Genomic DNA, 13,330 nt, shown 5'->3' on the forward strand with positions numbered 1-13,330 from the left:
TTAACCAACTGAGCCAGCCAGGTGCCCCCATACTTCCTTTTTTTTTTTTAAATTTTTTAATGTTTTATTTATTTTTAATACAGAGAGAGACAGAGCATGAAAGGTGGAGGGGCAGAGAGAGAAGGAGACACAGAACCGGAAGCAGGCTCCAGGCTCTGAGCTAGCTGTCAGCACAGAGCCTGACGCGGGGCTCGAACCCACGGACATGAGATCTGACCTGAGCCGAAGCCGGAGGCTTAACCGACTGAGCCACCCAGGCACCCCCATACTTCCCTTTTAAAAGCAGCGATTCTCAAGTAGAAGCACTGGGGAGGTTTTAAAATGGCACTTCTCTCAGAGTCTCTGGAAGTGGGGGGTCCAAGCATTGGTATTTATAAAAACCTCCCCAGGTGATTGTAATGTGCAGACAGGGCTGGGATCACCGGCCAACAGTCATTTTTAAAAAGAACTCCTACTCCAACACTGGAGGGCTCCACCTTTGCCTTAAGTATTTTGTGATATTACACGTGTTGTGCACATTGTTAAAAACAATCCAGTTTCAGGAAAAGTGTGTTCAAAGTTGCATTTCCAAAGGTACATGAACCATCACAGGGTTCTCAAACATTAACCATCTATAATATACCATAGGCCCTGCCCAAAATCTCAGAGTCTGTGTTTAATGGATCACACTGGGCTGGATGCCAAATGCTTCTTGTAACAAATTCTATTACCTTTATAGCACTTGTAGTTTTGAAGACTTTTCTACAGATCTGCCTATGAGCTTCTCATGGCATTTTGATCTCAAGATAAAGCCTTTCCTCCATCATCAAGGGTTGGTAATGAATCATAGAAGTGCAAAAAAAAAGGGATTGGGAGTGAATTATAAAAGTGCACAAAACAGGGGCGACTGAGTGGCTCACTTGGTTGACCATCCAACTCTTGATTTCGGCTCAGGTCAGAATCCCAGGGTCGTGGGATTGAGCCTACTTAAGATTCTTTCTCTTTCCTCTCCCCCTCTCCCCCACTTGTGCATTCTCTCTCTAAAATAAAATTTAAAAAATTTAGTTGCAACAATGTAAGGATGATTCAGAATATGAGGAAAATTCCTTGCACTGTGTAGCAGCAGAGCCAGAATTAAGCACCTAGTTTGCTGTCTCATAGCCAATGAGTCTCTTGCTTCATTGTTAATAGCTACCATTGTTGAAGACCCTAACACCAATACCACAGGTAATATGTTAGGCAATTTATATATTCAATAATTGCTCCTACTTTGTTTTCCTACAGGTAAATGCTGAATGCTGGATTCTGGGTACAGTGACAAATCAAGATAGAATTCTTGCCTTTGTAAGGTTTAGTAAAGAAATCAACAAGGTTTGAAAACAATGTGTATGGAATGATTTAAAGTACCAATACTAGCACATCAAATTGACTATATGTAAATTCATTAGAAGTTTATCAAATTTTTGACAGAACTGTACTGTCAAATCTTGATTCCAGTCTCAAAGTTCTTTGAGTAAGCCTTAAAGTAATATTTGGGGCACCCAAATATACAAGAGCAGGAAACAGGCTATCAGTCCCACAGAACTCCCACAGAGACAGTACTCTCCAACGAGCTGTTTCTGAAGTCACAGAGGATGATGAAACAAGAGGAAACTCTTAAAAGCACAGCAATGGACAACAGGGTTCCTCCCAGAATGGGGATCCAGTGTCTAATCACAGAACTTCCTTCTCTGACAAATGCCTTCCCAGCATGAAATCATTGTTGCAATGAACCAGAGAATGCTGTATGCTTCCGACTCATGCCATTCCTGAATTGCAATTTTGATGGCATTTCTCCTGGCCTGGTTTTATCATTGTATAGTTTATCTGTGTGTTTGGGGGGAGTGGCGAGGGGAGATATCTTACTTTTTGATTCATAAATATGTCAGACTGCAAGGGACTACATCTTGATCTTACAAAGAGGACTGATCATCGGGCAGGGATCCTAAACTTTCAGCCAGAAGCGGTAACTGGAGAAGACTCTGGGTGGTCTCCCTTATGAAGGGGTCTGTGTGTTCTATGTATGTGAAAAGAACGAATACTTAATGACCATAAGGCTCACTGTGGCAAAGACTCCAAGCTATTCCCTAAAATCCATCTCTTCTTCTTCTCTTCTGCCTTAATGAGTTCAGTAATTTTGACTAAGCTTTGTTTCATTTCCCTTCAGGGTCAGAGATCAAGAATCAGTAGATACAAGCCTATAACTGTCTCTTCAGATTGTGTAATGAACAAGCAGCCCCCTGACTGACTCTCCCAGGACCTTTTTAATATCAGTAACTAAGAGTTTAAGTTAATCTCTGCCAATATAATTGTGGGCATGTTCTTTTGACACAAACCTGTAGGAACTTCTTGATCACATACTTGTGATCAACAATGACTCAAATGGTTCTCAGGGGCTTTTCTAATGAGATACATAAATATATCTACCTGTTCCACGATAATCCTTTTAGTCTGAAGGCAACTCTTATGTGATCTAAATTGTAACCATGAGCAGAACCATGAGAAATGCACGCCCTTTGATATGTGACTTTTTGGCTTCTCCCTATCAAAACATGGATTCAATTTCTTCCCTTTGATCTGGGCCAGCCTTATAAACTTGCTTTGGCTAATAGAACATTGGAGAAATAAAAGTGTGCCAGTTTCATGGTGAGGCCTTGTGAGTTTCCATTCTTTCTCTCCGATCCCTGAAACTGTCATGCGAACAAGCCCTGTGAGAGCAGAGATCAGCAAACTTTTTAGGTAAAGGGGCACATAGCAAATATTTTAGGTTTTGTGGGCCGTAAGGTTCCTGTCACATTCCTCAACTCTGTTTTAGTGTGAGAGTGGACACAGACAACAGAGAGATGGGTGTGGCTGTGTTCCAATAATACTTTATAGGTAAAAACAGGCAATGCACTATAGTTTTGCCAACCGCATGCTGGTGAATTAAAGACCACATAGAACAGAGCGGAGCCAGTGGATTCATCCCAGTTGAGGCCCCAGACATATAAGGGTTCAGCAAAGCAGGCATGCAGCTGACTACAGATGCCCCAAGGAGGCCAGCTGACACCAGACCACCCACTTGATCACAATTTAAGTTGCAATCTAGAACTGTGGCTTAACCCACTCCATTCTGGGTGGTTTGTTCCATAGCAGTAGCTAAGTGATTCATTTCACTTACATAGATGGATGTGAATATGATTTAGAAACTAAATTTACTTTGCAATCCAAACAAGGCATGCCTTTTCCCTCCTTTCCTCAGATATTTACATGTACAAAGAAATCAATTTATGAGGTCCAGATAATCTGTCTATGTGTTATGAGTGCTGTGACAAGAGATGCTTTCTGAATCTCCTCGGTAATTTAAGGTAGACCTGGGCTCCAAAGAAAATCCTTACCTTGTCTAGGCTGGCCTGGCCAAGTTGTAGGATGTGGAGCATGGGTGAGGTAGCGAGGGAGTCCTAATTTGTAACATTTCTATATGTCACACAGTCTAAGATCCTCACTGAAATCTGGTGTGAACAGCCAGCACAGAGAATTTTTGTTTCTCTGGTTTAGAAGGGGCGGTGTAGCCCTTATTATTTACTTTATAGGGATTTTGTTATGATGGAATTATGATGGAATATTTACAGAATAGTGTTTGCCAGTCACGTTAGGGTAGTCGTGTCTACCTTTGACTTCTTGGATTTTTTTTTAAAGTTTATTTATTTTGAGAGAGAGAGCACAGGAGGGGCAGAGAGGGTGTGAGAGAGAATCCAAAGCAGCCTCTGCACTGTCAGCACAGAGCCCAATGTGGAGCCTGAACTCACGAATCATGAGATCATGACCTAAGCTGAAACCAAGAGTCAGATTCTTAACTGACTGAGCCACCTAGGTGCCCCCTGGATTTTTCTTTTGTTTGTTTATTTCAAGGAAGTTCAGCTTTTTTCAATCTCTGGAGACAGAAATATTTTAAATGCAACTAATTTGGTTCATGTTTTCCAGTTCTACTTACTTTATAATTATGTTCCAAGCATGTCTTCAGAAACGTAAGGGCCTTTCTTGTGTGCTCTCGTTCAATCTCATAACAGCTACAGCAAAGCAAGACTATGTTCTAATGGCCCCTGACATATTTGCTGGCAATAACCCCCACATGATATTGTATGGCAGGATTTGTTTACTTCACAAAGTATTACTCGTAGGCTTTACGAGGGGAGAAAGGCAGAATAACGTATTAGATTTGTAAATTCCTATTGTAGAAGTTATTCTGGTGTAAACAACAACGTCCTCACAAAAAGCCAGAGCTTTTGAAAAGTCCCAGAATGTGATCGAACCTTGTTTAAAAGTATATTGAATCCAAAAAGAACTTTTTGAATATAGAAAGCATCTAGAAAATCATCATCTTTTTCTAATAATTGTTTGATAAGAAGGGCCATGCGAGGCATACAATGGCGCCAAGCAGAAAGGATCTGAGAGGGTCAATACTCCCGCCCACATCCAGGAGAGGGTCTGGCTGGAAACCCTCCAAAAATCACATTGACCTTTCAGTGACTCAAACTCCCTGCGTAGTACTTGACAGCTAGAAGACAATACTTACCCTCAAATTTTCCATGAGTCATAAAGTCAGTCTTGGATTTGAGATCTGGGTTTATCTCTGATGTACATTCCCTTTTTCATTATGGCAAGAGTAAAATTATGAATTCCAAAACTTGCTATCTTGTTGTAAACCAGTTGGAACAGTTTAATACTCCTACATAGCACCTTGGTGTTGTTCTCTTGGTGCGATATTTGAACAAGTCATTGTTGTAAGGGATAAGTAAATATTTTTTAAAACTCATTATTTTTTACTTCATTTTGAATACTGTGTCATTCTGGAAGCATTCCCTGGCCTCCTAAGTTAAGTTGCATGCAAATGTATACTTTCCTATAATAATTTTCATCAGCGTATTGTAGACCCTTGTTTAATCACTGCAGATCTTTCTGGTCCAAGCTGTAGCCTGGAATATTCACCATTTCATCTCCAGACCCTCCCCCGGGGTCTCGCATATAACTGGTGACCAAGTTCTTCATGGAACAAACAAGCAAGAGATTGCTTCTGCTTTTAGCCATTGACTATTCTTAAAAGCTCTTTAATAAATTTTATTCATGCTCTATCCATTCCAGGGAAGTATATGAGGTAGTCCTGCAAACACTGGAGCCCTGCATCACTGCCTCTCATCTACCTCCATCACCTTGTCTTCGTTCCTTTCCTCTTTAAAAGCGAAGCGTACACACTTAAAAAAACTTGGCTTCACTTTTACTAGCTATGTGGCTGTGAACCAGTTACTTCATCTTTTCTTCCAAAATCACCAAATGAAATTGGAACCGTGGTACTTAATACCACAGTTTTAGGGAGGATTAAATGGAATTGTGTATGTAAAAATCTTGCCCAGGATAGATACTCAATAGATGTTACTTCTCACTGAGGATAAACAAAGGACCTTAAAAAAAAAAAGAAAAAGATATCATATCCTAGACTCATGATTATGTAATGGCTCATGCCCCAGAAAACTGGCTACAGCAGCTAGCTGGGTGCAGGACTCTTGCTGCATGCTGAAGCAAGCCCACCAGACACTACTGCTCTTCGCTAATGGTAGGAAATCTCAGGAAAAGGAGTCACCTGTCAGCTCCCAACCACACTGGCAAAGAACAACCCCACTATAGTGCCCAGAAATGCGCCAAATACTAGAGTCGGACTGTTGCAGTGTGTGGGCAGGTGCAGGTCTGGCGTAGAACTGCTGGGGTCCAGCTACGGGGTTTTAAATCCTAAATCCTTCCACACCTTGGTCCTCCACTTGCAAAATGGGGTTAAGATGGCACCCCCTCAAATGGCTGTTGTGAGGATGAAGTGAGTTACAGAGGTGTGTGTTTGGGAGAATACTAGGCACATAGTAAAGGCTTACTGAAGATTAGCTTTTAAAGGAATAAAGTACGTAATGGGGCACCTAGGTGGCTCAGTAGGTTAAACACCCGACTCTTGATTTTGGCTCAGGTCATGATGTCACGGTTTGTGAGTTGGAGCCGTGTACTGGGTTCTGTCCCGAAAGCACAGAGCCTGCTTGGGATATTCTCTCTCTCTCTCTCTCCCTCTCTCTCTAATACATACATAAAAATTAAGTATATCATAAAAATTTAGTCTCTGATTTCTGATGGGCAATTCATTTTTCAAAATTCTCATGTATTAGCCAATGGAAAAGGCAAACTACCTCTCTAGTCAATGAAATTTAAAACTGGTTTTGGCCACCAAGATAAATCACTGAACATGGATGAGCATGTAATGATGAGTGCCAGCTGCCAACAGTGAAGATTGGTTTTGGTCATTCTGAATATAGAAGGCTTCAGGAGCATTAGATAGTGATGCATCACTGCCACTGATGAGCAAGTACAACTTTTAATGACAAATATCTTATTGGTAGCTCTGAAAAAAACGAACTTGCTCAAATCATTACTGTCTGTGTATTCCCAAAGAGTACAACTACCTCACCTTTACGTGTGGTGAAGGTTAAGGAATATCCTTTCCTGCTTTTATATACTATTGACTGCTGAACCACCCTGCCCAGTCCTATTTTCTTCTCTTAAATACTTTTATGTACTATTGAAATAGTAATGCTGGGTAAGCTGATAAATCTTTTTTTTTAATGTTTTATTTATTTTTGATACAGAGAGAGACAGAGCATGAGAGGGGGAGGGGCAGAGAGAGAAAGAGACACAGAACCGGAAGCAGGCTCCAGGCTCTGAGCTGGCTGTCAGCACAGAGCCTGACGTGGGGCTCGAACCCATGGACGTGAGATCTGACCTGAGCCGAAGTCGGAGGCTTAACCCACTGAGCCACCCAGGCGCCCCTGATAAATCTTTTAAAATTGACATTGGCCTCTCTTCTATGGAACAGTCTGTCACCTTTAATAAAAAAAATCCTTGAACGATTTCTCTCCCACATAGCTAGCGAGAGAGAATAGTCTCACATTAGGAGATTACATAAGAATAGACAACAGTCTCTCTCAACATTAGAAATGTTATGTTGAGTTTTCTGGACTAGAGTGTAGTGGTCTCCACATGCAATTCTAATTGACGATAGAGATGCGAGATCACAAGGTCACGATCCTGTGCCCAAGGGACTGCTAGGGAACAGCGTCCCCAGTAGGTGCGCTCAACAGCCTTCTCTCCTTCTCAGCTTCTCACCAAAATCTACCCCTTTAGAATTCTGGGTGCCTGATGAATTAACACAGACCACACCCCTCTCTTTGGAGGAACAGAAGCACTGAACATGTGGTGAGCTACAAGTTGTCTTTGGGGAAAGTGTCCATAACTATAGGATTCTAATCATAACAGCCATCATTACGCTTTTCTGAGAACCCTCCAAAACTCCCCCTTTGAAGACTCCCTTTGTGCTGTGAGCCTGGACAGATGGGTAGGAGCTGACGGACACACGAGCCTCACCTTCTACCGCATAGGCAGTGCCTGTGGGATAAGTGCCTGGTACAGAGAAGAAGGGTATTTCCCATCCTTGTCTCATGTAAATGTGACTGATCCTGTCAGATCTGTAGAGTATACAATATACTTCATATATTAAGAAAAAAGTGATTTTCTGCGGTTGCCAAGATTTTAAAATGTAAATGTCCACTAAATGAAAATGCAAGGATCCACTTTTCCCAAACAGAAGGTGCTATAAATATGTGCCTCAAAATAAAGCAAAATAACAAGTCATATATATGTGTTGTTTTTCAACTAGTTAACTTAGTCACACATTCCTTTTAATGAGTCTTAGTGCCTGTTAACATCAATTTATCCATTATCTTTTGATCTCTATAAATTGCTACCACTATGGATGAACGTCTTTTCCCTATGGGTGTAAATGTTCCTTTTCCTCTATATGTCAACTTAAAAAAAAATTTCTGAGCACGTACAGGGTGCCCGGCCCTGGGTAACATAATACTAAATAGCATCAAGTTTCAGCTCAGGTGTGGCACTCAGGCTTGGAGAGGTTATAACATGTTTATAATATAATTTGAATGTTGCCCTTCTTGGCTGGTCATGTTCATTCAATTATTCAATAACTTATTGATATATATATATGCATAACATTCTGATTTTGCACATATAACATGCTAGGTACTTACATAAAACCTCTGGAAAGTATGCATTGTTAGGTTTCCACAAATTATAATTTAGAAACTACTACATAGCCATGCAAGATAAAATATGCCTATGTATTACTTTTTCAAATTTTCACTGAGAGAGTAACTAATGAAGAAACTCAGTCCTATTTGCAAAGGACACATTTTTACCACTTTGACCTAGAAAAAAAAAAAGTACTTACAGATTTAGTATTCCCTTCAATAACTTCTTCTTCCCGTGGTTCAAGTTTGAGATCCTTTAGTTAAAGAAAGAAATGGGGAAGGAAGGGACAAAAAATTAGTTAAAGAAAAACACTATATACTTGAATGGTAACCCTTTTATGGCTAATCTTTGCCAAAAGAAGCTCATTATCTGAAAGGATATGGAATCATTCTGATTTTAAAAATGAAGCATTTCCAATTAAGACTTTTACCCATTTAGCAATGGTAAAAAGCCATTTCAGCATGTTCAATTTGTTATTACTTTAAGTTTACTGATACATTAAAAGAGAACAAAATGGAGAGGAGATTCCTCAAAACAGGGAAATAATAGAACAGTAAAAAAAAAAATGAGAAGGCCGATTTCTTTTGCTATTAGTACTGATCACCACTCTTCTTGGGAGATCATGATACACATTAGCGCAACTGCTAATACACTCACATTATAGTGATGATTTTACTTTACTACAATATGAATTCAAAAGCAAATGAAAACACTACTGATATTTTCTAAAAATGAAGGGCTACTAAAAAGATCTTAGAATTTTCTACTGTGATCAATGGCTGATGCTAATGTCTCCAGTGAAACCAAGCATGTAATTTCTGAGGACTTTATTCTAAGACTATATATCCTAGCATTCGTGTTGAGGATTATGCACAATAATTCCTTCAAGTAGATAAGAAACCCCTTGAAATCTGTAGAAATCCAGACGGTCTGAAATAACATAAGCCTGTTAAAAACAGAGCTGTATTGCTTTAGCTCTGCTACTCTCTTGCAGCAAACCCTTCAATACATTATTTAACTTATCTAGGGTTCACTTTTTAATGTTTTTTTAATTTTATTTTTGAGAGACAGACAGGGCATGAGTGGGGGAGGGGCAGAGAGAGAGGGAGACACAGAATCTGAAGCAGGCCCCAGGCTCTGAGCTGTCAGCACAGAGCCCAACACGGGGCTCAACCTTATGAACCGTGAGATCATGCCTTTCGCCAAAGTTGGCGCTCAATGGACTGAGCCACCCAGGCACCCCATCTAGGGTTCACTTTTACTATTCCCTCTGCCTTAAATTCTCTATCCCTAGGGCTTCATCTAGCTGGCTCCTTTTCCTTTTTCATACCTCAAATATCGTTGCTTTAGAACAACCTTCCCGGATCACCCACTTAAGTATCCAAATGCTCATCTCCACCACATTGCCTTAGTTTGTCCTCAGAGCACTTTTCACTCTCTGAAATTACCTTGTTTCATTTATTTGTTTACTGATTTCTATCTGTCTTTATTGGACCAAGGACCTTACCTGTTTGGATCACTGATGCATTTCCACTGCCAGAATAATACGGGCATAAAGTAGATGCTTAACAAACATTAGTTGAATAAATGAATGGCTGAATAAACACCCCACTTAAATCAAAGCTTTTCTATGAGGGCCAAGTGATGCAATGCATATGGATGTGAACTGAATCTTAAAGAGAGAAACTGGAACAACAATGGGGTGCTTGAGCCTCTTTCCCTAACACCAACTCAGGTACACCTTTCACATCCACTTTCTTTGATCTAAGATAAGAACAGCTTAAAACAAGTTGTATGAATGCAACATGCTTAGTTGTACCCCCTTGAAGTGAGGATGTCCTGTGATCTGATGATACACTTAGGACTTCATGAAGACTGAACAGGTTCTGTTGCTGTTTTACTTAACATAAAGATGTTTTCTGCAGAGCGCGAGCAAAATAGAGAGTATAATCTCAATATATCCCCATAAATCCTCATAAAGGCTGAAATGGAAAGAAAGAATGCCTGAAGGAATTTGTAGGGATTTCAAGTATTATCTTCCCCCCTCACATGAATGGCACTGGCTTGGTTTCCGGTGCAGGAAGGATTTATCACGCTAAGTGGAGAGAAAAGAGAACATGTGGCCCACGGCAGGCACACTTCCTCTTAACAGGAAGATCAAACCTAGTGCCAAAAACTGCAGGAGATGAGAGAGTCAGCTGTGAAATGACATGCACCCAGCTACTGTTTGGCAATTGGGTAGTTTTGCCTCTAAAAGCCTAAATCACAGCACAGAATAAGTTGTAGAAGCAAATGGAACTTGCACTGCCTCTCCATTCATTAGGACGGCTCCTGCTGGGCCCCGCACAGCTGGGACCAATGCCCAAGACCAGCACATCGTACTTTCAGCAAATCTCTCAGACTCTGTCCTCAAAATGAAACCCTTTCATAGAAAGGGAGGAAGAAAAAGTCTAGGAAAGAAAGAGATGTGATAATACTTTGATTTAAAGTTGGAAAAAAGGCATGACCTAAGTTTAAGCTATTCCTTTAAAAAAGCTATATAAAGTTAAGACACCAAATAAAGACAGGTTTGACAGGCATCTCAAAGCTATTTGAAAAGGAGGTATTTGTGATCTTTAAATGAATCTAAATTTATGTAACAATAGACTCTTTATATTTTAACAAGGTCTGTTTTCCAAATAGAGGTGATGGGTTTCCAGGCCTTCCACGGCTGGACAACTAGTTTTCAGAGCCATCATTTTTCTTATGAATATTTTTAGTCTCAGCTCACATATCAATTAACAAAATAGGAAGGAGGAAAGCTGAATTGCTGCAAACTCTAAGTTAGGTTATTTGCCCAGGAAGTGGCCATGTAAATGTAACAAATGATGGCATGGTGCCAGAGGGACTGGCATTCTCCAGGGTTGCTTCCCCTGGACTTGATTACTTGTGTAGAACCTCGTTTTCAGAGATCCTACTCCACTTCAGGACTTGGAAGTTTCATCTTTGTGGACATGGTTCTTAAGATCTTAAACCATTGGCCTGACTTCTTACCTACTGACATCTAACTGAACATTTCTGCCTAAGTGTCCTATTGGATCTTGAAATTAACACATCTAATAAACTGGTTCACCTTCTCACCTCTCCTGACACATTATCTCTCACTTGTCTCCTTCCTTTCTGTTAATGGTACAATTGACTGAGACGCTCAGGCTCAAATCCTCAGATGCTTACTTGAGATTCCTTTACCCTTTACTCATGATAACCCATCCTGTTAATTTCACTTTAAGTCTTCTAGTCTTCCATTTTCTTTTCATTCATACAATACAGGCCCATCTCTTGCCATACCTAATCTCAGCAGGCTCAGATCTACACCCTGCTCTTTAATGTCATTGCTTGAGTGGGCTTTGGTAGCTCTGACTTTGAATTTTCCTGTTTAAATCCAGTTTGTATGCTTGCTGCCCAATTTTCTATCTAAAAGATCTCTTTAGTTATATCACGTACCTGTTGAAAAATAATAAAGGCCTCCTGTTGTCTCCGAGAGCTAGTCCAAATCCCTTTTTTCTGTTATTTAATGCCATCCATAATATGGGCCCCATCCATCCACATGATCTTATTTATCATTTCCCCGAATGAAAGGCTAACTAAGCTGGTCTATTTAAGCTTTACTCATGCATCACCCTTACACGAATATCCTCTCTAGCTGCTCTCTTTTTACTAAAATTTTACTGCTCCCTAGCAAATATTTGTTTGTTCATTAGTTTGTTAGCAGACCAGTATTCATGCCAATCTAAATGACAATACATTTTACTTTCAGGGAATTCTCTCTTCTCCTTCCAGTACAGTGCTCTGGGACTGTTAATCAAGATGTTCTCCCCGCTCATCCGTTAACAAGCTACTTTCTAGAGGCTGAGAAAGTAATTTCATCTTTTAGTACACCACACAACCATTTCTCTGAGTCACTCTGAAACATTCCCAAGACATCAGCCAGATCGTCCGTAGGAGCTACTACTTGTGTCGGTCAAGCACCCTGCTGCCTATGGCACTGATAAGAGTCAGGCAATACAGTACGTTTATTTAACTTGCAGCTCTGTATACTGTGCATATAACTAAGGGTAGAAATGGGCGGCCTAAGAATTAACGTGAGCATCTCTATTTGCTTAACGGGAAGCCCCAGCTAACTACCAAGCAGCCATTTGTAGCATCACAGGGCTCCTGGCTGTTATTATTCTATCTGTGGGGCAGCCATGGACATATTCGTACAATGAGGAAAACAGGTCAAAATGTACTGAAAAGTGAGAAGGAGAAGAAAGGAAAGGAAGCACCCACCTTCTTTTCCAGTCGATCAATTAATTTCTGGAGTCTATTGATCTGGGTCATCCACTGGTTGTCTTCTTCTAATGAGCCTTGAGGGGGAAGTCATGAGGACAATATATTAAAGAGAACAGGAGCGCTTTGGCATCTCAGAACTTTCCTTTTACCTGACGGAAGCACACAGGGTCACTGACTAGTCAGCACCTTTTTAAGAAATGTATTCACGTGAGTGCGAAGTTATTGACTTCCATAGATGCAGGCATCCCAGCGGGTTGATTCTCACAAGTCTGTGAGTTTATGTTGTTGCCTGTACTGACCTTTGATAGTCAAAGAACAGACCCTGCTGAGACATTTTTACCACCCCGTGAGATGGCTGGTTTGCTTTTGAAAAAAGGAAAGCTTCCATCAATAATTCTAACCTGACTTCCACAACAATGGCAGGAGCCAGGAAAATACCAGGCTTGATCACAGCAAGGGAGCTGCTGTCTCCTTTCCTAGGGACTAACCCAAGTAAACATGGACACTATGGTCATGGCATAGCAGTGAACAGTGCAGACTCTGGGACCTGAAGATCATGGTCAAATTACTTGGCTCCTTTGGCCTCAGCTTCCTTATTTTTAAAATGGTAATAATATCACCACTGGCCACATAGTCATTGTGAGGACTAAATTAGAATATATATGTTATGTACACACATATGCATATATGTAGTATACGGATGTCTATGTGAACAAACACATATCTATAGCCTAGTTCCAGGTCAAACATTACATAAGTTCTGCTTTTATTATTGCTGCAATTATGTTTTTTAAAATAAATAGCTTTTATTATTGTTTTGTCAAGCTCTATGCCCAATGTGGGGCTTGAACTCATGACCTGGACGTTATTCAAAGCCCTGAGCCCC

General features: G+C 40.5%; 1 protein-coding gene across 1 annotated transcript in view; it reads right to left on the bottom strand.

Annotated features, from left to right (window-relative positions):
- The window catches only part of LOC115284890 (N-terminal EF-hand calcium-binding protein 1-like), a 58,474-nt gene that overhangs the window by 20,566 nt on the left and 24,578 nt on the right, over nucleotides 1-13,330 (bottom strand). The window contains exons 5-6 of the mRNA XM_029931347.1: nucleotides 12,442-12,518; nucleotides 8,333-8,386 (exon numbers count right to left, since the gene is read on the bottom strand). Of these exons, the coding sequence (XP_029787207.1) occupies nucleotides 8,333-8,386; nucleotides 12,442-12,518 (131 nt within the window). The remainder of the gene's footprint in view (nucleotides 1-8,332; nucleotides 8,387-12,441; nucleotides 12,519-13,330) is intronic.

Source organism: Suricata suricatta, unplaced genomic scaffold (assembly GCF_006229205.1).
Source record: "Suricata suricatta isolate VVHF042 unplaced genomic scaffold, meerkat_22Aug2017_6uvM2_HiC HiC_scaffold_25, whole genome shotgun sequence".
NCBI classification, from domain to species: domain Eukaryota; kingdom Metazoa; phylum Chordata; class Mammalia; order Carnivora; family Herpestidae; genus Suricata; species Suricata suricatta.